Below are 23,476 nucleotides of genomic sequence, written 5' to 3' on the forward strand. Positions count from 1 at the left end.
AATCATTGTAATGTATCCAGCGATTCATAGGTATGATGATCAGGCATTTGATGATACGAGTGAGGAAAGTGAAAAAAAAAACTTTATCCAGAAGAAATCATTGCAGCCTGTTCCAAGACAAAGCATTGTTGAGCAGGCCAAAAAACGGTGAATTAAGACTCCATCGAGGGAGAGCAAGGTGTCCAAGGATGCACATGATAAAGGATGTAATTAAATAAGGCAGTTAATTACATTCAAAAGGAGTGTTTAAATTAACCCAAACACCCAATTTTCATTCATGCACTCCCATAAAGTTCCCTTTGTATATATGCAAAGTTTCAGGCTGTTAGGTTTCATGGTTTTTGAGTTATGGAGGACACACACACACACACACACACACACACACACACACACACACACACACACACACACACACACACACACACAATCGGTTCATTGACGAGGAGAGAGAAAGAGAGAGAAAGAGAGAGAAAGAGAGAGAAAGAGAGAGAAAGAGAGAGAAAGAGAGAGAAAGAGAGAGAAAGAGAGAGAAAGAGAAAGAGAAAGAGAAAGAGAAAGAGAAAGAGAAAGAGACAGAGAAAGAGAGAGAGAGAGAGAAAGAGAGAAAGAGAGAGAAAGAGAGAGAGAAAGAAAGAGAGAGAAAAAGAGCAGGTGTTGCGTGAGAGGGGGGAGGGAGGCAGAGAGGATGAAGAAGGGGGAGCTAAGGAGAGCGACACCTCACCAAACGTTGCTATTCACTGCAGGAGGGAGAGGTGCGTGTGAAAGGAGAGGAGAGACAGACAGACAGACAGACAGACAGAGACAGACAGACAGAGATAGCGACCGAGGTGTGGGAGGAGAGTGCTGCATTATATTAGGAGAGGCGAGTGAGGAGGGGACAAAGTGAGAGAGAAGGGTGGGGTGGGGGGGGGGAAAGAGGAGAAAAAAAAAAGACAGGTTAGGGGTGGAGGTGGGGTGAGCAAAGAGAATGATATGTTGTGCTGAATGACCAAACACGAAAAAAAATAAAAAAAAACCTGTCAGAACAGCTGTACACACAACAACACAACAGAGTTTGTTTCGTAGTCCCCTGGCACATCTGAAAAAAACTTTGATATTCCAATTCCAGAAAATATGTGGGAAAATGAACCAAAAGCAATCACTGAAAACATAGAAGTACCTTCCGCTCACGTACGACCTTATGATCCCATCAGGTGTGAACATCCAAAACAAAGAATTGTGACCAGATATCACACTTAGGTACAAAAAAAAAAAACAAAGAGAAGAAGGCATTGCTAATTAAGGTGTTAATACTAGTGATTTTGGACGAATGATGCAGAAATCAAGAAAATGACCAAATACCAAGACCTCAAGCATGAAGTGAAAAGATCCTGAAGCTGAAGAATGCCAAAGCTGTACTAGTGATGACGAAGAACCTCACAGAGATATTAATAACCATCCCTGGGAATATTATTACAAACGATCTACAGTTGGAAGCCGTCCTGGGCTCAGTAACCATCCTGAAGAGAGTCCTCGGTACAAAATTTTAAAAACAGAAAACTTCACAGCTTGGTCCGTGAATCGTGACCCCTTACCGAAATAAAGGTGGATACTTTGAGCCCACCCTGGGAGGACTCCATTCCACATCCTGAAACTCCATATGTAAACACTCACTCTTTTATTAGTATAGATTTATGCATCATTCTACTTTTTTGGTGCGTCTTGGACTTGTGCGAGTACCGCAGAACTTTTTCAATCCCACAAGTAGCCTGGAATTGCTGTTTGTTTTCTTTTCCAGTGACCTAAAAGACTTACGGATGAGTTTATACATGGGTGGTTTTCAATGGGTAGTCTACCATTGTAAACTTGTATTTACGAGTTATTTTCTGAAATTACAGGGCAGAGCTATTCCTGACCTGACAACAAACTGTCTGTCACATTGGTGCTTTGTGAGCCTGGTGTCGGCTTCGGGGTTAGGGTAACTGGTTTGGGATCTTAGGGTCCCGAGTTTGAGGCTCTGTTTTTTAATTAACACCAGGTGGGTTGACTCAGCCTCTCATTCATCTGAGGTCTGCAAAATGAGCACCAGTGTACTGGTAATAGGGACATTGCATCAGTAACACAGCTGCGCCCTCAGGTGTTAGTGTTAGTGTCCCATCTGTTGGAGAACATTATCCGTTGGATAAAGATCCCACAGCCGATTTTGATGAAGAGGAGGAAAATTATTACTGGCATCCTGAATAATTAGTCATGCCTGAATCAGCTCCAATGAAAATATGTTTTCAACGAGGGTTCATAGAACACCTAACCTGTGCTGCATTGACAAACAAGGACATGAGTAGGGTCTACAAGCAGCAAATATGACTTAAAATGCTGTAATATTTTGTCCAAGTACTGCAAAACGGAATGTTTTTTTTTAATGTGCTCAAAAGGTGAATTGTGTTCTCTCGGGTTCAAATATAAAATTCAATTGAAATAAAATTAAAGAATTCAAAAGTTATAGAAAAGTTTGCCGCCATTGACGCAGCATCTTGCACACCACCTTATTTACGACGTCGCAAAAGTTTTTCGTTGTTGTTTGTGTCTTTTATGACGTCATAAAAAAAAAAAGAGTTTGGAATGATTTTAAATTTTGTTTGCCTGCCAGGCAGACAGAGAGAGTGGAAAAAAAACACAAAAAGAAGTCATCACTCTTCGTGCGTGCACGATAGGGACAAATTCAGAGAACAAATCCTGCGAAACTTCAGGCTCGTTTTCCGATTCGTGTTCAAAACACATAACATCGAATTGAAATCAAGTTGTTCCTCGATCATAAACTGGCGTTTACAGACGGGCTAAACAGGCAGAAGTGGATCAATTGCTTAACTATGCCCTTTGCTTCATGTGTATGGGGTAAAAAAAAAAAAAATCCACTTGGGTAACATTGGAACAAACATCTGCACATGAACTCTTTAAGAACGCACAGAGGGAGCTCAAAAAGAGAAAATATCCTGAGCAAAGTCTCTCGGGAATTTCATGAATTTCCTGGCTTCACCGCAGTCAAACAATGTGGTGTTGGCATTTCACGGAGTGCGACTCAGCCGGCTCCGGCTCTCCGTTCCGATGCACTTGCCACTTGTGGATGGATGATCACAGGTTGAGTTTGGCACGTACTTTGAGGCGAATGCACACAAGCTACAAGTGGAAAACACTCGGATCATAAATTTTTTTTCTCCCGAGGACACTTTGGGACAAATGTTCTGCCATGATTGTGGCCGCACGTATAAACCCTGGCAACAAATGGAGAACCACGGCGGTTGAACCACAACCACACGCATCTCATGAAACCATTCCTGGGGAGGGGGGGTGCTGGGTCAAAAAGTTTTTCTCCTCACTACTTTCTCCTGACTTTCCAATCGAATTCCCAGCTTGTCACTCAGCACATCCCAACCCCTCCACTTACTACCCCCCCCCACGACAAATATGAATTTATATTAAAAATATACAATGAAAAGGGCATTTTATATCTTTTCCTTGCAATTTAATGTATTGCGTCGTGAATGTGTTAAAAGCTGAAACACGTGTTCCTGGGAATCGGAATTGTGGAATAAAGGCGAAGATCTGACTGGCTGAACATGCCAAGCGTGGACGAGTCAATAAATGGACGACGACGTGAATAAAACAAGATGTAATAAAATGACATTTATCGTTAAAACGCAGATTCCGCGACTCGTCATCACAAGGAAAGCGGATTTGTGGGGAAAATGACGTTTCGGGAACCGATCGAAGGCGGACGGACGCACTCACGGAGTAGGATTCCTTCACTTGTTGCAGGGTCGGAATCGACGGAGATCCCGGCTCGGTCCCGGCTCGGTCCCGGCTCGGTTCCGGCTCGGTTCCGGCTCGGTTCCGAGACCCGGCTCGGTCCCTGAACCCGGCTCGGTTGAGTCTCGCGTCTCCCTGACACTCCGACGCTCGCAGCTCTCCTCAGATTTTCCTCAGTTCGCTCTTCCTCCCGACGCTGGTTGTGCGGGCGGGATGGGAAGGGCGGGAAGGAAGGAGGAGAGAAACCGAGTGGGATTGGAGCGAGGAGGAAGGAAAGGAGAGAAGGATGTGAGGAGAGAAAAAAAAAACCCGACTGAAATGGAGGAGAAGCGCATAGTGTGGGTCGGGTTAGAAGAGCGGGAATATGGAGGGAAGGAGAACAGAGGGAGGGGAGGAGATAATTGTGAGAACGTTCAATTTAATTAGAAAGTCTAATTGAGGGATTAAATCGTGATTTATCGCACGTGTGTGTGTGTGTGTGTGTGTGTGTGTGTGTGTGTGTGTGTGTGTGTGTGTGTGTGTGTGTGTGTGTGTTAGTGTGTTTGTAAGTGTGTGTGTGTGTGTGTGTGTGTGTGTGTGTGTGTGTGTGTTAGTGTGTGTGTGTGTGTGTGTATGTGTTAGTGTGTGTGTGTGTGTGTTAGTGTGTTTGTAAGTGTGTGTGTGTGTGTGTGTATGTGTTAGTGTGTGTGTGTGTGTGTGTGTATGTGTTAGTGTGTGTGTGTGTGTGTGTGTGTGTGTGTGTGTGTGTGTGTGTGTGTGTGTGTTAGTGTGTTTGTAAGTGTGTGTGTATGTGTTAGTGTAAGGGTGTGTGTGTGTGTGTGTGTTTGTAAGTGTGTGTGTGTGTGTATGTGTTAGTGTGTGCGTTAGTGTGTGTGCGCGTGCGTGTTAGTGTATATGTGTTAGTGTGTGTGTATGTGTGTGTGTGTGTGTGTGTGTGTGTGTGTGTTAGTGTGTTTGTAAGTGTGTGTGTGTTTGTAAGGGTGTGTGTGTGTGTGTGTGTGTGTGCGTGTGTATCTTCTTCTTTCGGCTGCTCCCGTTAGGGGTCGCCACAGCGGATCATCCGTATGATCCGCATTGTGATTTGGCACATTTTTTACACCGGATGCCCTTCCTGACGCAACCCTGGTCGCCTCTTGTGACACACAGGGATATGGTACACCTATTTTAACCGGGGTATACACCGGCCCAGTATACTGGTACTCATTTCGCCGACCTCGGAAGGATGACAGGCTGAGTCAACCCCCTGGTGTATTAATTCAGTGGCCCAACGGGGCTTGAACTCAGGACCTTTTGGATCCCAAGCCGCTGCCCTAACCACTGCGCCAACACCAGGCATCGTGTGTGTACATACATATATATATGTATAAAAAAAAATTTTTATTATTTATTTATTTATTTATTTACTTATTTATGATATAAAGCTCATTCCAAGCACTCTCACTCACTCACTCACTCACTCATTGACTGACTCACTGATATTAATGTTCAGTCCCTTCCGGGTGACGTAGAAAGTTGAAATCCTGCTTGCTGACAGACATCACCGGGAAAAATCACATAACCCTTGGAAAACGTCCATAAATGTAAATATTAACAAGTCTGAAGACGACGATGGTTCACGAGCGGTATTTGACTATGTAGATTGTTTCAGAAGTCAAGGATGAGACAATGTGATAATGTTTGACCAAGTTATAAAAATGATCAACATGATGTGGTATGGGTGACAAGTTATTGGCTGCAAAATGTCGAAAACCCGGTTTCGTTCAACAACTTTCAAAATTTGACCTTTGCATAACCTTTAAAGGTCACAAAACAATGTTGTGGACATTAAAATAAGGAAACAGGATACGTGCTATAGCTTATTGGAGTTAGTTCGTCGAAGAAGGTCGAAAACCCGGTTCGATTCCCACAACTTTGAAAATTTGACCTTTGTGGCCTTTAAAGGTCAAAGGTCAAGGATTCTGACCTTTGGTGCAAAACTTCCTCTGGAACATTCCAGGAACAATATAACGTCATATAGGCTATATGGCATTTCGCACTCCTCGGATTATCCATACTTTGATGAAATCGGCGTAAAAACAAACTTGAAGGGGGCGCCACGGGCAAGGTGTTCGAGATAGAGCAAAACGGTTTCAAGACTTTAGGTGGGGAATGACCTCAAGATTATGCATAAAAAATATTGTCATCCGAGCTCTCAAAGTTTGGGCGGTCGAATGATTTTTTATGTCAAAATTCGCAATTTTCTAAGTTTTTGACCTTGCGACCTTGACCTTGGGATGAAAATGAAAAATCGGACAACGACAAGTTTTATATAATTCATTTTGCAATTCAAATACCGAAGAACCCATTCCATTCAGTCAATTCCCTGGGAGAAGATAGATTTTTAATCCGACTACCCCCTAAAAATGGCTATTTTTGAGGCGTGGCTCCGCCCACAATGGGTGTAGCACACCCTCATCCAGGAAAACACAACTAGACATTAATATCGAACACATAACCAAGTTTCATCAAGATCGGATCAAAGTCCACGGAGTTATGCTCTGGACAGACACACACACACACAGACAGACACACACACAGACAGACAGACAGACAGACAGACAGACAGACAGACAGACATAACGAATATAGTGGTCACTCTGGCTGGCGCTCGTGAACCAATAAATGAAAAAAATATATTTGAAAACGAGAACGGCACTCTTCGACGTCACGATGTCACCAGATATGTGTCCACCCACATTATTACATCATGATACATACTTGTTCCAAGTTTGATCTAAATCCCTGAACCCAGAAATGAATAATTTGATGTTTCCATGGCAACCTTTGTTGAGGGGGTGGATTTTGTAAGCATCATGCTCTGCACGACGTCTTTTTTATTGTTTGTCCGTTTATCTGTCTGTATGCAGGATATCTCAAAAAGTTGTTGACAGATGTGGATGAAATTTGGTAGGAAGGTTGGGTATGTGAGGAGGACGAACTGGTTAGATTTTGGTGAAGATCCGGATCCGGAATCAACTACTGGAATTTTTAAAACGATTCTTCACCATTTAGAGAAAGGGAGAAACCGATTTTATAGCACGATATCTCAAAAATGTATTGGGCCAGATATGTTCCCATGGATCAGGCATGACAAGTCAGAGGTATTTACTCTACCAATTGCCCTTGTACTTTTGTTCGTTATGTCCTGATCCGTTCAGTGTGCTCGCTCTTCCTTGAGCCTCGACAATGTATCCAAAAAGAAGCGTATTCTCGTCCATGGAGGATGGGATAAAAAAAAAATGCTTGTCTCAGTGGATATTCATCCAAATTATGAATTTTGATAAATATTTAAATTAACGACTAACAAGGCAAACCATTTATAACGAGAAGACCACTCGGTAGAGCACGTACCTCCGCCACGTAATGCCTGATCCACGAGAACACATCCGGCCCAATACATTTTTGAAATATCATGCTATATATCGATTTTGCCCCAATCACTTTAAAAATCAAATAATTCTCGTATCCAGATCCGGATTCGGATCTTCAACAAAATCGAATCAGTTCATCCTTGTCACACACCCAACGTGTCCACCAAGTTTTATACGAATTCATCAACAACTTTTTGAGATATCTTGTTATATATCGGTGTCGCCCCATCTTTCAATGGAGAAGAATCATTAAAAAAATTTTTTTATCAGATCCACATCCGGATCTTGATCAAAATCGAATCAATTCTTCCTTGTCACACACCCAACGTGTCCACCAAATTTTATACGAATCCATCAACAACTTTTGCAGATATCGTGCTATATATCGTTTTTTGGCCCTATCTCTCAATGGTGAAGAATCACTTTTAAAATCCTAGTAGCCGGATCCAGATCAGGATCTTCACCAAAATCGAATCAATTCTTCCTTGTCACACACCCAACGTGTCCACCAAGTTTTATACGAATCCATCAACAACTTTTGCAGATATCGTGCTATATATCGTTTTTGGCCCTATCTCTCAATGGTGAAGAATCACTTTAAAAATCCTAGTAGCCGGATCCGGATCCGGATCAGGATCTTCACCAAAATCGAATCAGTTCGTCCTTGTCACACACCCAAAGTGTCCACCAAGTTTTATACGAATTCATCAACAACTTTTTGAGATATCTTGCTTATATATCGGTGTCGCCCCATCTTTCAATGGTGAAGAATCATTAAAAATTTTTTTTATCAGATCCGCATCCGGATCTTCACCAAAATTGAATAAATTCTTCCTTGTCACACACCCAACGTGTCCACCAAATTTTATACGAATCCATCAACAACTTTTGCAGATATCGTGCTATATATCGTTTTTTGGCCCTATCTCTCAATGGTGAAGAATCACTTTTAAAATCCTAGTAGCTGGATCCAGATCAGGATCTTCACCAAAATCGAATCAATTCTTCCTTGTTACACACCCAACGTGTCCACCAAGTTTTATACGAATCCATCAACAACTTTTGCAGATATCTTGCTATATATCGTTTTTTGGCCCTATCTCTCAATGGTGAAGAATCACTTTTAAAATCCTAGTAGCCGGATCCGGATCAGGATCTTCACCAAAATCGAATCAGTTCGTCCTTGTCACATTCCCAAGCTGTCCACAACCTTTTGAGATATCCTGTACAAAAACAAACAAACAGACAGACAAAAATGGGTGAAAACATAACCTTCACCCTCGGTGGTGGAGGTAATAAATTGGAACACCAAAGACTCCTCCCCCCTCCCCCCCCCCCATAGAAGGTAATCGAAATTCTCCACATTAAAAATGTTATTTTCAATAAACTACTGATTAGTGTGTGATCGAAAAGATAGATAAAAGTGATGAGAGATAACCCTTTATAAAGCTGTTCATTCATTACAAAAATAAATAAACCAAAATGGCAATTTGGGATGGCCACTTCGAGCAAGAATGAATCATCGTTGGACGAAGGAAATCCTGCAGTGGATCCCAAGGGACAAAAACTAGGAACAAAACCATCATGGAAACGGAGGGGTGAAGTTGAGAAGTTTGTCGGAGCAATTAAGCTGTGTGAGAGCAAGATAGATGAGACTATTACTAAAAACAGATGTTTGTGCATTGGTCTTGGGAAGTCTTCAATCAGCTGTAGAATGATAAAATAAAACGATGTTGATGATGATGGTGATGATGATGATGAATGCAAACTGTCACACGTGACCCTCTCCCCTTGATATTTAATCCAAATACGATGACGTAACAGGCGGGGGTATATCAGCACGCGGTGACGTCACGCGCAGAGGGTGGGAAAATTACGGAATGTCGTCATGACGCACGCACTATTTTTAGCGCTGTATATAAACGCGAGGAGGGAGCGGATCGGAGCTGTCCCACGCCCGCCCGCATGAACACCCGGGCGATCTCCCGGCCAAGAGAAACAAAATCGACTCTGCTCGTACTTGTTCTCCACGCACTGCTGCTCCAAGCGCTGCTCGCCACAAACACACCTGCACGCCTTTGTACACAATGTTGTCATTATTATAAAACTCATTCTGCGTTCCACGATCATTGTTCGATGTCCGGTTCACGTTCGTTTCTGGATTCGATTGATTTTCTCAGAGAACAAGGAATGGAATGTCATGATATGTTACCTCATGAACATTTATTATTTAATTATAATATATATATATATATATACAATGTAAATATGGATTTTCATTTTATGTTGCCTTGTAATCGGTGTTTAAAACGAACCATTTATTCTACGTTGACGTCATAACCCGTACACGGTGCAGGCACACGCCACAGACAGCCCGCAAGGCGGGGTCCTTGGTGGCCCAGCCCAACCCAACCCAACCCAGCCCAGCCCAGCCCAGTCCTGCCCAGCCTCGGTTGCTCAAGCAGAGGCCGAGCAGGCCGACCTGGTAGGGAGTGGCGGTCACAGGGACTCCAAAGGTCCCATGCCGCCTGGACGGAACGTATCGGTGCGGTGAGCCGAGCTTGCGCTCTTCGCAGCCCGGACCCATCCTCCATTCCCTCAGTAATCGTGTCCCGTCGTTCAGGCGAAGGCCGGCTGCTCCCTACGGCTTTGACTAGCTGGCCCTGCGGGAGGCCTAGCGCAGGCTTTGTGCACTTGAATCCAGGCGAGGCCGCTCGGGCTTCCGACTCGGTGTTTCCGAGCGATTTGATCGCGGTTTCGAGGACGACTTCGCAGGTTACTCGACCTTTGTTTTCATCCCGCGTACTTCGGTTCGATTACATCGTCTGGCGGAGTGTTGTTGTTGTTTCCCCGTGTGCGCTGCAAGATAAATATACGTGAAGCGCAGAATTTTTAAAATGCATCGAGCCGCACGATCCGAAGGGGCGTCGCACTGATGGAGAAACAGTAAAAATCGATTTAACTCCAAGGGTTTTACAAACGGGGCTCGTGTGCTGCAGGATGCATCGTTTGGCCTGTGCTGCATCGTGCGGAGGTTTACAGTCGAGAGATTCAAATTCCAGACAGTTTGGTCCGTCGTTGGGCAAGGGCTACATGATTCAATTGGTTGAAATGCGATTCAGATCAATGTATTTATTATGTATGCAAATGTGGCAGAAATTTTGACAACACCTTGCCCCACCCCCCCTCCTCTCCCTTACCCACAACCCCCCTTCCCCTACCCTCCCCTCCCCTCCCCTCCCCCCCCATCCACTCTTTCCAAAGACGTACTCTTGTGCAATCATTTTTCTTTTTCTTAATTTAACCCCCCCTGCCTCCTTTCCCCATGCATACCTAATAAGTAGATGGACATTTCTCTTAACAGGAAGCCAAAAACCTCAGCATGGATACATTTTACTTGTTCTATTGAAGAGTAAAACTGCTGCACAGATTATTATTATTATTTTTTTTTCCAAATACAGCACAGGGATTGGGGCTCATACAAAAATGGAATAATGGGTCGGGGCAAACGATGTGTTGGGACAAATTGATGTAATCTTTCTTCTTGTTCAAACACCCTCATCTCTGACCTTCAGTTTGCGTTCTGCCGCGGTCATTCAACTCTGCACGTGCTGTGTGCTCTCTTCGGAATTGTGGGAGGTCGAAAGTCTCAAGAGGACTGGACTGTCATGCTGAGCATATTTGAACTAGATGCTGGTCTAACAATTATGAAATATCTATCGATACTGACGAATCTCAGTCTCACCTTGCCGTTCCAGAAAGATTGTCAAACTGCCCTACCTATTTCCAGGGTCAACCACAGGAAGAGGTTTAAGTCTGTTGTTGAACTTCTCGGCCTCACTATCAGCCATAGCTTGCCTCAAAAGCCAGCCGCAGAATGGTCAATCTCAATCTCACCAAGTCGTTCCTTGAAAAATAATTGTAATTCACGGCCGACAAGGTCTGTATCCATTCCTCAATGGAGTATTGCTCTCGCCTATGGTGAGCTGGCGCTCCAGCATCACATCCATCTCATGTTGAATTTGTGGAATCTAAAGCACTCAAGTCAACATGCTTGCTGCTCACACATTGCAGGCAAGTCGGTGGTCCAAGGTTTTATTTATTTATTTGCTGCCTCCTTTGCTCTCTCTCAGCCCTACAATCCTCTACGGCTCTTCCAGGATGCACGTGTTCTTCCATTCACCCCCTCCTGGTGAAAGTCCTAAAATCCAGGCTTTCTGCACATTTCAACCCTTGTTCCTCTTCTCTTCTATTTGCACAACCACCACCTGCAGAATTCAATCGCACTCTTCCTTCTCGGTCTTCAAGAAAGTGGGGCACCACCATCGCATGTCATCCCCATTCCCACTCCACAATCTTAGTTGAACCCGACCATTATACTTGCAGGTTACTTATGTGTGTATACACACACACACACACACACACACACACACACACACACACACACACACACACACACACACACACACACACACACACACACACACACACACACACACACACACACACACACACACACACCAATATTATAGCTTTTGGGGGCAAACCCCCCTCCCCAATCGACTCCCTTTGATCTCTTTTTTTTTTTTTTTTTTTTAGCGTCGTGAACAAACTTTAGTACATCACGGGCGATAAAGGTCGTGGTTAAGTTTCATTGGATTTGTGTGTGTGTGTGTGTGTGTGTGTGTGTGTGTGTGTGTGTGTGTGTGTGTGTGTGTGTGTGTGTGTGTGTGTGTGTGTGTGTGTGTGTGTGTGTGTGTGTGTGTAGTTTCTGAGAAGAAAGCAAATGCCTATTTTGGGGGGCAACTCCCCCCCCCCATAGACCCCCTTCGACCACAACTTTTGAATGGTGTGAACAAACTTTGGTACATTGCAGGTGATGAAGGTTGTGGTCGTTTCATCAAAATTGTGTGTGTAGTTTCGGAGAAGAAAGCAAATACCTATTTATTTATTTTTTTTGGGGGGGGAGGGGGAACTCCACCATGTATGCCCTTAGACCCCAATTTTTTTTTTTTCATGTCATGAACAAACTTTGGTACATCCTGGGTGATGAAGTTTCATTGGAATTGTTTGTATAGTTTCAGAGAAGTTGCAAGTATTTGTGGACTGATGGACGAACGATTGACGGACTGACGACACACCATCCCATAAGCTCCCCGGAACTACTTTCCAAGTGAGACAAAAATTGGGGAATGGGTAAACAGCAGCTCAAGACGCTGTGAATATACGGTCACTGACGCTCCACCAGGTGTAGTAAAGTACTGCAAGTTTCACATCAGTAACCCCCTTGGACTTGTGAAAATGAAAGTCCCAATTGTTGGACTGCTATGGATAGGACATGAAGGAAAGACACAAAGGAAGGTAATTCAATTTAACCCTTGTGGACATTCAGCATTTTGAATCCACAACTGCATTTGGGAAGATTGAAAGCAAATTTGTCAAAAATGAATTTAAATGTGATCAATCACAGCAATTGAAGTATCCACGTTATTCATCACCAGTTGTGCGCAATTTTGCTTTCACTTACACTCTTCCCTTCTGTCTTCCAGGCATGACGGAGTACAAGTTAGTGGTGGTGGGTGCTGGTGGCGTGGGCAAGAGCGCACTCACCATCCAGCTCATTCAGAACCACTTTGTAGATGAATATGATCCCACCATAGAGGTGAGAATCACATTTCGTTATCAACTCTTACATCCTGTTCACCATTCGATCACTATGCCTTTGGCTTTCATTACTCTCAACTGTCTTCCTCCACATCTCATCCTTTCCTCTGTTCTATCGGACACCGTGGACGAAATCGACGACAAATGCTTTGTCCCACCATTGCAGGCAGACCAGGTGTCTTGTATGTTACGGGATCGTACCGTTTCATACTTTTCCCGGATGTTAGTTGTGTCCGTGCTGTGTCCCACCGTCATGTCCGTGAGGTGTCTATGTCCCTCCCCAGTGGATGGGCAATTGTGGAGGGAGGTGTGGGGATGATGATTGATTGGGGATTGTGGTCAAGGTGGTGGTGGGGGGGGGGGTACCCTGAAAGTTTTAACATCCTTGGTCAAATCCTCTCAGAGGAATAGATGATTCATAATACTTTTTCTCCACTCTAAATAGATGGTGGTTCATTTGATTTGTAAAAAAATTGTGTTGATAATAGATATTTATTTTTCCGGTGCTCTTGTGGTAACTGATGGGCAACGGCGACAAGTGTTTGTCATCATCACTCAAATTGTCCGTGTACATGTGCCGGTAGATTGGTAGAGATGGTGTTAGTTTCGAGCAACGGCTGTTTCGGCCGCCCTCTCTCAATCGTGGCGGATAACCACAAGATGTAGCCAGTGCTGTCGTTTCATAACAGTGCTCTGTAAAATGTTCCACAAAACTGAACATTTTATCGGCCCGATCCACGCTCGGATATTTCGGACAAACCTCGTCCAATTTCTGGCAAACTTAGGTGTTTCGATGATCGGTGTAGCATGAAACCATCTTGGTTTGTATTACTATACAAGCACCAAGTGCACGTCGATTCGGTATATTTGTGGAAAATCGAAAATTATTATTCGCCGTTTGAGTTAAATTGTACCGCGATGTAACCTGTATCCAGTACGGATCTGGTGACCCACTTCCATGTATGACGTCACGGCGAATCTGAAGAGGAGGAGGATTTAGACTTTTAATCGCAAATTCCTGCTTTATAATTCAGATATCGGAAAAAGACATCTATTTTGTTGGGTATCAAGGCATAGAACAGCGTTGGGGTGGTCTCAGCGTTTCCCCTTTAAGGTTTTAGCCAGGTAATGGGGGGTGAGCAGTGCCACTCCAAGTACGCTGATGCTGTTTAATGTCTTTGTAATTCATAACAAAGTGTATTGATGTCTACTAATGCCTTTTTCTCGATGTGATTGATGTGCAGTCTAAATTACGAGCCTTCGATTAAAGTCCCGTATTTTTCGGCATAAAAGTCAATACTTTTTTTTTTTCCTGGAAGTCCGGACCTTGACTTTTACTCAGAATCGACTTATCTACGGTTTATGGCATTGAATTGCGTAAATGAAATAAAAAAAAAACAAAAACATTGCAGTGTGATATCTGAAATAAATTATACAATTGTTAATTTAAAACACATTCCAGAAATTATTGTCAATCGCGCGAGTAATTAAACGTTCATCCACTCATTGATGCATGCAAAATTATCCAATCAATCAAGCACGCACTCACCAATTACATTTGATCCATCCTTTTCAATCGTAATATGTATCCATCCTTACCGTGTCCTCGAAAAATGTCTCCCGTAAAGTCACGCAAGTCGTACACGGCGGTTTTTAACTCGGAACTTAAGTCGCTGAGGAATATGGCTGTGCACAGGAAATACGGCGTCGGCGAGAAATGTGTTCGGGACTGGCATAAAGCAAAGAATACGTTGCATACTACCAAGAAAACCAAGAAGGCGAATCGTGGCCGAGCAAAGCCAGGTGGACAAACATCGAGCGCTTGTTGTACTGCAATGTGTCAGGTGTTGGTGTTTATTAAGGAGTAGTGAACTGCGACAAAATGTAATGTGCTATGAGCCGGTGTTGATAATGTTACGGTAACTCCGTATGTTAACGAACATGATGAAAAACAATTTCCATTCCTCGTTCATCCGAAAGGTCTTCCCACAAATGAGGTCAAATATTATGCACAAAACAGCTCATTAATATTCATGACCCGAGAAGCACTCACTGTTGGCAGTGATCTGTTGTGTTTGTGTGTGTCTGGGAGGTATTAACAACTCTATTATTCTGACTAAAGTTTTGCTCACGACCGTTGTTGATCTCGCTTCGTCTTGTACTCCAAATTGACTTGTCTATGAAGAAAATAAAAATGGGGAAATTAGCCAATTTTACTTGTACGCCGAAAAATACGGAATATATATATATATATATAAACGTTCAGCTTTTCTTTAATTGCATATTTATATTTTACATGAAACGTCTCTTGGACTCGAGGTAAATTTTTGGTTCTTCCTGTTTCCTCTTGTTATATCCTGTACAACAACAAAAAGCCCAGTCATTCTGCCAATTGTGACACAGCAACATTTTAATTTTTATTTTTTCATTCCAAAGTTAATAATTTAGTAATTCCCCCAACTATGTTTGTGTAACCATGATTATCGGAAACCCTCCGTGATCATTTTAAATCGTCAAAGCTGCATCACAAACTAGATTTTTGAAACCAAGATGGTTGTGCAGGACGAGAAAATGATCCAAGCATCTTAACGATCAACTTTAAAATCATCGACAACAATCAACTTGGGTTTGTCTGTTCATGTTCTCATCTGAACCCCTACTTCATGATGCATGTTCAAATCCCATACACAATACATTTGTCCACTGTTGGGTCCAGCGATATATCGATACCCTGGTCTTGGACTTCTGAATATACCGGTATCCTGAAAGAAAGAAAACCAGAATTGGTGTCAAAGCCACCCAATGCTCGCCTGTTTATACATTTATCGTTTTTAAAAGACTCGTCTAATAATTAATATTTTTTATAAAGCATTGTAGTAAAGAGTAAAGTCTGATCCAAATAATTTTAGAGCAATATATGTATTTGTATGTTGCAATCAATAACAAGAGTGCAAGTGAGCACAATATACACCCGAACAAGAAGGTATATACAGAATTGTGCTACAACATGGAAAACAGCATCCTGGTTGCCATGGCAACCACTTTAGATGACGAACGTATGTCACGACACACTGTCTCCGCAGTCTGTACCGATGTACCAAATATGAAACGTGAAAGTTGAAAACTTTGGGAGTTAGAGTGCGGACAGGAACGGACGGAAAACAGCATCCTGGTTGCCATGGCAACCACTTTAGATGCCAAACATATGTTGCGACACACCGTCTCCACAATCTGTACCTATGTACCAAATATGAAACGTGAAATTTGAAAACTTTGGGAGTTAGAGTGCGGACAGGAACGGACGGACAGACAGACAGACAGACAGACAGACAGACAGACAGACGGACGGACGGAGGACACATAATACGCTCCAATATATATATATATATATATATATATATATATATATATATCGGGAGTATAAAAAATAGTGTGGTAGATAAAAACATTAGAAAGGAAAAAATAACTTGCACCAAAATTTTTTACATTTTCGTGCTCACGCCAGGGGTATCGCTATAGCTCTCTGTTCTTCAAACAGGTGAGCTAAAAAAATAATTGCTATATCACTAACAAATTGAAGAAAGGTGTTTACAATCTTTAAATACCGAACATTATTTGAAAACCTTTGCACTTGGCTTCACCTGGAACGGTGAAACATATGATGTGAAGATGAACCAGGAAGTTGGGACAGGAAGGAGGTTTTAACTGTTAACCCTCAGCACGTGAGCACCGTACAAACAATCACGTTTTTCTTTGCCTTCATGGTTATTTTTAAAGTGATTGCCGATTGGCTATTTTATATGAATCGCGTGTGCTTTAGAAAGCCTGTGCCGATGACCAACACGGTGATCCACTATAGTCCTACCGGTACGGTAGTCATACCACTACTGCGATCCGGGGTACTTTCAACCCTTCCTTAACTCCAGCTACCCATTCATCGCTAGTACCTCACCCTTTAACTTCCAAACAGTAAATCCTCAATTCTCACGATCCTACCCTTTTTTTTGCCTTTCAAACTCCTGAACTCATGACTCCCATGGGAAACTTCCCTCACCTGAATCCACCTGTTCATTGCTGCATCTCAAACCCCTCTCGTCCTTTCACCTCCCAACCCCCACTTCACAACATTCCCTTCAACCCCCCCCCAACCCTGGTTCATTCCACTTCCGAAAACGATCCCCCTGCCCCCCCCCCCACGTCACTGATTACCCTATTAGCTTAGTTGCCTCACCACAGACCCAAATTACCCTAATTATTTTGTTACCTGTTGGCTATAATATACAAAGGATCCCTCAGCATGTGTGTAAATCATTGTGGAATTAAATTGATTTCTTTTCTTCAATGATTTCCTGCAAAACTCCCCAATAAACCTCATCATTGGCGCTACTATTGTCGTCATCGACGAGATAAACAACAGCTGCTATCTGCCCGTAGGGTGGAATTTTTAATCGACATATATATATATATATATATATATATATATATATACATATATATATATATATGAAAACAATAATAATCGGTAGATATACCGAGCTGTGATACAACAATGAACAAATCGAAGAAAGGTGTTTGCAATCTTTAAATACCGTATATATGGACTACACGATTTAAAAAGTTTTGATACATTTGGCAACACCCAGAACGGTGGAACGTATGACGTTAAGACGTACGACGAAGGAAGGACAGGAGGTTTTAACTTTTAGCCATCAGCACCCGAGCACCATTCAAGCAATCACGTTTTTCTTTGTCCTTGTGGCAGTTTTGAAAGAAATTGCCAAATGGTTATTCTGTAGGAATCGGGTGTGCTTTAGAAAACCTGTGTCTATTGCCGACACGGCGATCTGCGATAATCATACCGTACGGCGAATCATTTTCAATACAAGTTGAAGTTGGAAGTAAAATAACCGTTGTCATCGTGAGGGGGAAAAAGCCCCATGTGGGAATACTTTGAAAAATTACCATGTGTCAATGATGTGCAAGTCATATATGAATCCCTAATAGACCACTGGACGATTGCGGATTTTTGGAACCTCCGTTAAAAAGTAAATAAATAAATAAATATTCTTTTTCAAAATACCAATATACCAGTCTGACCCCACCAGTATGTCTCTAGCAGAAAGAAATCGATACTGAGAGCCTAGTCCACTGTCTACTAATGTCCTTGTAGTTTATATGAAAGTACACCGTCATCGTCATGCATGTGCTTTATATGTACAAACTCCTTCAAGAGTACAATGTCGCTTTAAAAAAAAAAAAGTCACATCATTAAAATATTTTTTTAGACTATGTGTCTGCCAACACTGGCTGCTGTTGAACCTTAAATATCCCATGGTATCTTCAGCGAAGAGTAGGTATGTTGTTGCTGACACTGAAAAATTGCAACTACCTGCCATCTGCTGCTCGGAAGGTAATGGCAACCGACCCTGCGCGGCCATCCATCCATCCAGCAAAGCCCTTGCTAAGAGACTGCTTTCACAGTATAGATGCTCTAGGAATATGGTGCATTTCAGTGATGCACAAGGGGGAAAATGTTTTGTTGTCTTTTTTTTGGACAAACTCACACGAGTGTTTGGGGGCAGGGGGAGAGGGGAGTTATGGCTGTACGGTTCAATGTAGTTTAATGTTTTTTTGAAAGAAGAAAATGTACATCAATTTTATTTTGATAACAAGAATCTGTTTTGGAAATGGCACAGGATTCTTCCCTGTGCCATTATCTTTCGAAACATGTCTGTGGATGGGTATTGTTCCCAACCAATCCTTGATTTTTTGCCTTCTGTTTTATAACCCCTTCCCTCACACTTTCTGCTGATTTCTAGACCAGCACTGCCCTCTCGTTCCTTCCCCGCCTAGTCTATTAATTAGCTTTGCCCATTACCAAAGGGATGGAAGAGGCTATTCCAATGTCAGTGAGTCAATGTACGCACATCTACTTCAATATAGATAACTCAGATCGAGTGTAATCTACACACTGCACATTTGTCTTGGCCTTAAGGACTGCATCCTATTATTGTAATTGTGCAATTGAATTTTACCTTGCATTCAAGGCCATACATAATTCGGCCACCGAAGGTTCAAAAGTATTTTTTGTGTGTGTTTGGCGAAAATCGCCAGAGGCACAATACTCGAGCACAAAATGGTGTGGTGTGCTTTCTGTGCAGGATTCATACCGGAAGCAGGTGGTGATAGATGGCGAGACCTGTCTGCTGGATATCTTGGACACAGCGGGTCAGGAGGAATACAGTGCAATGCGAGACCAGTACATGCGCACTGGGGAGGGCTTCCTCTGCGTGTTCGCCGTTAACAACTCTAAGTCTTTTGACGACATTCACCTCTACAGGTGTGAGGGACATCTTTATCATGAAAACACTCCTTCTGCATACCTTTCCTCCCACATTTGTGCCGCTTGCATCTCCCCATGTACAGATGTTTGAAAACTTAAAGAAAAAAATTGAAACAAGTTCATCCTGACATTGACTGCACACTCAGGTAATCTTTTTAGCTATATGAGCATATGACGGAAGGATCTACCATTCCAGTGCAAGTTGGACATATATCAGACAGTCCAAAATGGTTCATCAACTCGATCAAAGACTGAGGAAAAAAAACACGGGGGCTTTGTTCAAACTTTCAACCACAGTGTGGCCATTATTGGGGAGAAACATAGCCAACTAGAGGGGGAGCACTCGGGAGAGTGCAAAACCTCAGCCGCCAATACTGCTGGGTCACTCAAGTGAACCTTATATCTTATTCATTAAATATGATGTCAACAGTGCTGAGTTGTCATTCTTTTCTCCAACATTTTTTTTTTGGGGGGGGGGGTCGGAAATCACTTAAAACATGGAGAAATTCAAAAAAAAAATTTCTTTTTTGGGGGGGTTGGAAATCACTTAAAACATATAAAAATGCAAAAAAAATTTTTTTTTCTCAATTCTTTTTGGGGGAGGGGGTTGGAAATCACTTAAAATATGTAGAAATGCAAAAAAAAAATTTCTCCAGTTTTTTTGGGGGGGTAACAATTTTTTTTTTTGGGGGGGGTGGAAATCACTTAAAACATGTAGAAATGCAAAAAAATTCTCTTTTTTGGGGGGGAGTAAAAAAAAAATTTGGGGGGGGGGTTGGAAATCACTTAAAACATGTAGAAATGCAAAATATATATATTTTTTTCTCTAACAATTTTTTTTTGGGGGGGGACCTAGTCCAAAATTTAATGGCATGATCCTTGGACCATACCTAACCCCCCCACCAAGTTTCGTCGAAATCTGTCGAGGGGTTTTTCCGTAATACTGTTCACAAACAAACAAACTAACAAACAGAAAGGAGTGAAAACAGTAACCTCCATGCATCTTCGAAGATGGCGGAGGTTAACTAGAACGGCACTCGGCAGAGCACAAACTTCCGCCAGGGTGAACAGTTTATGTTTTGTATCCCACTGACAGGCCAGATCTGCAGCCGTACGTTAAGCAAAATGTAATCCGCTTGTTCTTGTCACCTACCCATCTCTTCCACCAAGTTTCGTCCGAGTCCGTTCACAACCTTTTGAGATATCCTGCTCAGAGACAACCAAACAGACAAACGGGGTGAAAACATAACATAACCTCCGTCACTGAAGATGGACCCTCCAAAAGAGGTTTAACAATGCAGGCTTGCAATAGATCGACATTAAACTTTCAAATGCCAGAGTTTAACATTATCTTGGGTATTTTGTTATTTTTAATGCAAGATTCTAGGCTCGTGCTGGAGCGATATGACAAAGGGCAGCATGTTCACAATCCACCAAAGGCTATTGGGGTGGGGGGAAGTGGAGTAGGGCAGGGCAGGGTGGCTATATACGAGGAGGAAAGGAGCGGTAACAAAAAAAACGAATAACAATGTCCCAGAGAGGAGCACAAAAGGAAAGAATCCATGTATGTGGAAGAGATTGTGGATATGTGTGGAGGGAGTGAGTGCATGAGGTCGTGATGGGCAGCACATTTGATTGACTGAAGTGAAGAGGACGAGGCAACTGTCACCGGAAGACAATTCCTCAGTCTGGAGAATAAGGGGATGAATGAATCTGCAGATGTGGTTAAATAATGAAAAATTTTGGAGGCACAACTGGTCAGATTGTGGTGTTGCTTTCCCCTGTAGTCTCTTTCTCACCGGCATTCCTAAAGTCCTTAAAAGATTTGGTTTTGTTGGTTTCTTTCGAAAACCTGTTCATCTTTTCTTTCTTTTCTTGAAAATAAAGGGAACAGATAAAGAGAGTGAAAGATTCGGAAGATGTCCCCATGGTTTTGGTTGGAAACAAATGTGACCTCCCGACCCGTACTGTTGACACCAAGCAAGCACTTGACCTTGCACGATCTTTTGGTATCCCTTGTATTGAGACCTCAGCCAAGACTCGGCAGGTGAGCCAATCGACGGGCTTTGGTGTTTGATAAAGTTTACCTTCTGGAAAATACTAAAAACTCAGATCATCTTGCTTGTGAATTGGAAACTAGAAACATCAATTTGTGGGAGTGTGGGACGAGTGCAGGGAGGGAGGTGGTATCGTATACAGTGAAATGTGTCTGCGTCGCACATTGGGGGTGGTGCCTCAAATGATTTTCCTTTTCTTCTCAATTCTCCCAGAATTGTCCATCTTCTTTGCACTCGTGATATACTGTGGTTTTGAGTTTGGCATTTTCCCAGAAGTTCCACATTAACCGTAAATGCTAAAGCACTGATTATAGTGGTCCTTTTTTGAGTTGATGCTTGCTCAAGCTGTTCAGGCTTTATGTATTTGATGTGCGCACAAACTCCCTGAATGCGAGACTGCCATTATATCCTAGTTTCTCACTCTTCCCTGGTTGTCTATTTCCTTTTATTTTCTTATAGGGGGTGGACGATGCCTTTTATACGCTTGTCCGTGAAATCCGCAAGTACAAGGAACGCGCAAGCAAGGATGGGAAAAAGAAAAAGAAGAGATCTCGAAAAATGTGCTTGGTCATGTGACCACACTTTTGGCCCTGTTGGCCACGACTCCTCGCTGGCTTGGACTTGTTGATATTTGCCCTGGCAAGTTTGCCTCCAACTAAAATTCCACCTCGCAGCGTACCCCCCCCCCCCCCCCACGCCGAACAGAAATGGACTGATCGTTTCGATTGCAACTCTTATCTCTTCCTTCTCTGCTCAATCTGTTCTGAAAAGCCCAAACCATCTCACCCCGGTGTCATACTTCAGTTTGCTGCTCCCAGCTGTGGACCATTGTCGGATGCAAGGCCTGGCTTCATGTGACGTAAAGTTCTTCACTCAAGTTCCAGGTCTTTTTGAAAAGCTTTTGAGGCAGCCATTGTGGGGTGCCATGTGAAGCCGATGTAAGAACTAGTAAGCGAAGTTGGAAGATCCAGTGGTGACTGTAAGCTTCTGTAACATCATTTTCTGTTGGCCATTCTTGTGTCTATTAGGTTCAGGGATTTCCTGTGATCCTGGCCCGAAATAGATACAGGTAGCGGTTCGGTTTGGTGAGTTGGGCTTAAGGGACTTGAGAACCTGCTCAGATTTAAGTATCACCTGTGTATATAATCATATAATCTCAGGGGTCCTGGGCTCACCCAGTTAGAAGAGATCCCACTCACTAACCCCAAGAGAGTAGCAATGGCCAGCTGATCTATAATTATGGTGATCGAGGTGCTCTTGATGATGGGTGCAGATTTGCGCGCTGCATCGTGCCATCCATGAATGCCCATCGCCAGTGCGATTGAAAAATGGGCCTTATTTTCCCTTTAAAAAATCTCCACATACTCTGATGAGGGCAAGACAAGTGTTCTGGTGTTCACCTTAACTTCCAACCACAAAAAGAGAGAGAGAGAGGCAAATGGACAGTTACTGATGTCTCGCTGTACAGCTCAGCCGCTTCTTCATCGCCGGACAGCTCGTGCGTATCCATTGCTGTCGGCCTTGGTTCTCGTGTGGCAATGTGTGAAAGGTACGGGTGCTAAGAGCCTGGTCATTTTGAAAACTATTTGGTGTTTATTGCTAAAGTAATCAATCCCTGTTTGTTGGTTTTTTTTTTTTTTTGTTAAAAGTTTGTTTTGGTTGTTTTATTTTCCTTCCTTTGCTGACTTTTCTTTTGGGGGAAGGTGAATAAATCTATGTATGGAAGTGAATGAATTATCTCGTTTTTACACGATTGTGAGCATCTCCTTTTATGGACATGCTGAATCATTCCGAATCGATTCCCTTTTGTAATTACTCGATATAACTGCTTCTCAAAAAGTATCTTTAACTGCAAAAAAAATAGAATGGCACTTGATAGAGTGCACTTGATAGAGTGATAGTTTATGGTTTGTATCCCACTGATTGGTTAAGCTCCACATGCAGAACCGGCCTATCTCTCAATTGTGAAGAATTACTGAGATAATTATTGGATCCAGATCTTCACCAAAATCGAATCAATTCGTCCTCATCACACACTGAGCCTGTCCAAGTTTCCTCCGTAACTTTTTGGGATATCCTGCTCGCAGACAGACACACACAGCTGAAAACATAATCTCTGTCCAGCTTTGGTGGCAGAGGTAATTGACAAACAGTACACCATATGTTTTCATGGAACACGTGAGTATTGCTCACCAACAGCAGGGTTGACTTGTATAAAT

At 42.8% G+C, this 23,476-nt stretch overlaps 2 protein-coding genes across 6 annotated transcripts in view; one reads left to right on the forward strand and one right to left on the reverse strand.

Annotated features, from left to right (window-relative positions):
- Nucleotides 1-4,157, reverse strand: part of RASSF8 (Ras association domain family member 8) — a 39,155-nt gene extending 34,998 nt beyond the window's left edge. Inside the window, exon 1 of one of the 4 annotated variants that reach the window (XM_085873656.1) lies at nucleotides 3,766-4,157. The gene's annotated coding sequence lies outside the window, so the exon portion shown is untranslated. The remainder of the gene's footprint in view (nucleotides 1-3,765) is intronic. The other 3 variants (XM_085873655.1, XM_085873654.1, XM_085873657.1) reach the window with 3 other exon arrangements.
- Nucleotides 4,158-9,607: 5,450 nt separating this feature from the next.
- On the forward strand, nucleotides 9,608-22,987 carry KRAS (KRas proto-oncogene, GTPase). 2 transcript variants are annotated; one of them, XM_085873668.1, is made up of 5 exons: nucleotides 9,608-9,968; nucleotides 12,743-12,855; nucleotides 19,019-19,197; nucleotides 21,088-21,247; nucleotides 21,717-22,987. In XM_085873668.1, the coding sequence occupies exons 2-5, from the start codon at nucleotides 12,745-12,747 to the stop codon at nucleotides 21,831-21,833; spliced, it is 567 nt and encodes a 188-aa protein (XP_085729794.1). In that variant the 5' UTR covers nucleotides 9,608-9,968; nucleotides 12,743-12,744; the 3' UTR covers nucleotides 21,834-22,987. The 2 variants fall into 2 exon arrangements, with proteins under 2 accessions (XP_085729794.1, XP_085729795.1); XM_085873669.1 differs by lacking the exon at nucleotides 9,608-9,968 and adding an exon at nucleotides 11,353-11,579.
- Nucleotides 22,988-23,476: the final 489 nt, after the last annotated feature.

The sequence above is a fragment of the Eptatretus burgeri genome, chromosome 3 (genome assembly GCF_056783735.1).
Source record: "Eptatretus burgeri isolate ZD-2024b chromosome 3, Ebu_testis_v1, whole genome shotgun sequence".
Taxonomy (NCBI): Eukaryota; Metazoa; Chordata; class Myxini; order Myxiniformes; family Myxinidae; genus Eptatretus; species Eptatretus burgeri.

Excerpts from the sequence above, each read along its gene's own strand:
- KRAS (XM_085873668.1), top strand. The coding sequence starts at position 12,745 with ATGACGGAGTACAAGTTAGTGGTGGTGGGTGCTGGTGGCGTGGGCAAG. Across the intron at positions 19,198-21,087 it reads GACGACATTCACCTCTACAG|GGAACAGATAAAGAGAGTGA; the intron begins GTGTGAGGGACA and ends TTGAAAATAAAG. Across the intron at positions 21,248-21,716 it reads CCTCAGCCAAGACTCGGCAG|GGGGTGGACGATGCCTTTTA; the intron begins GTGAGCCAATCG and ends ATTTTCTTATAG.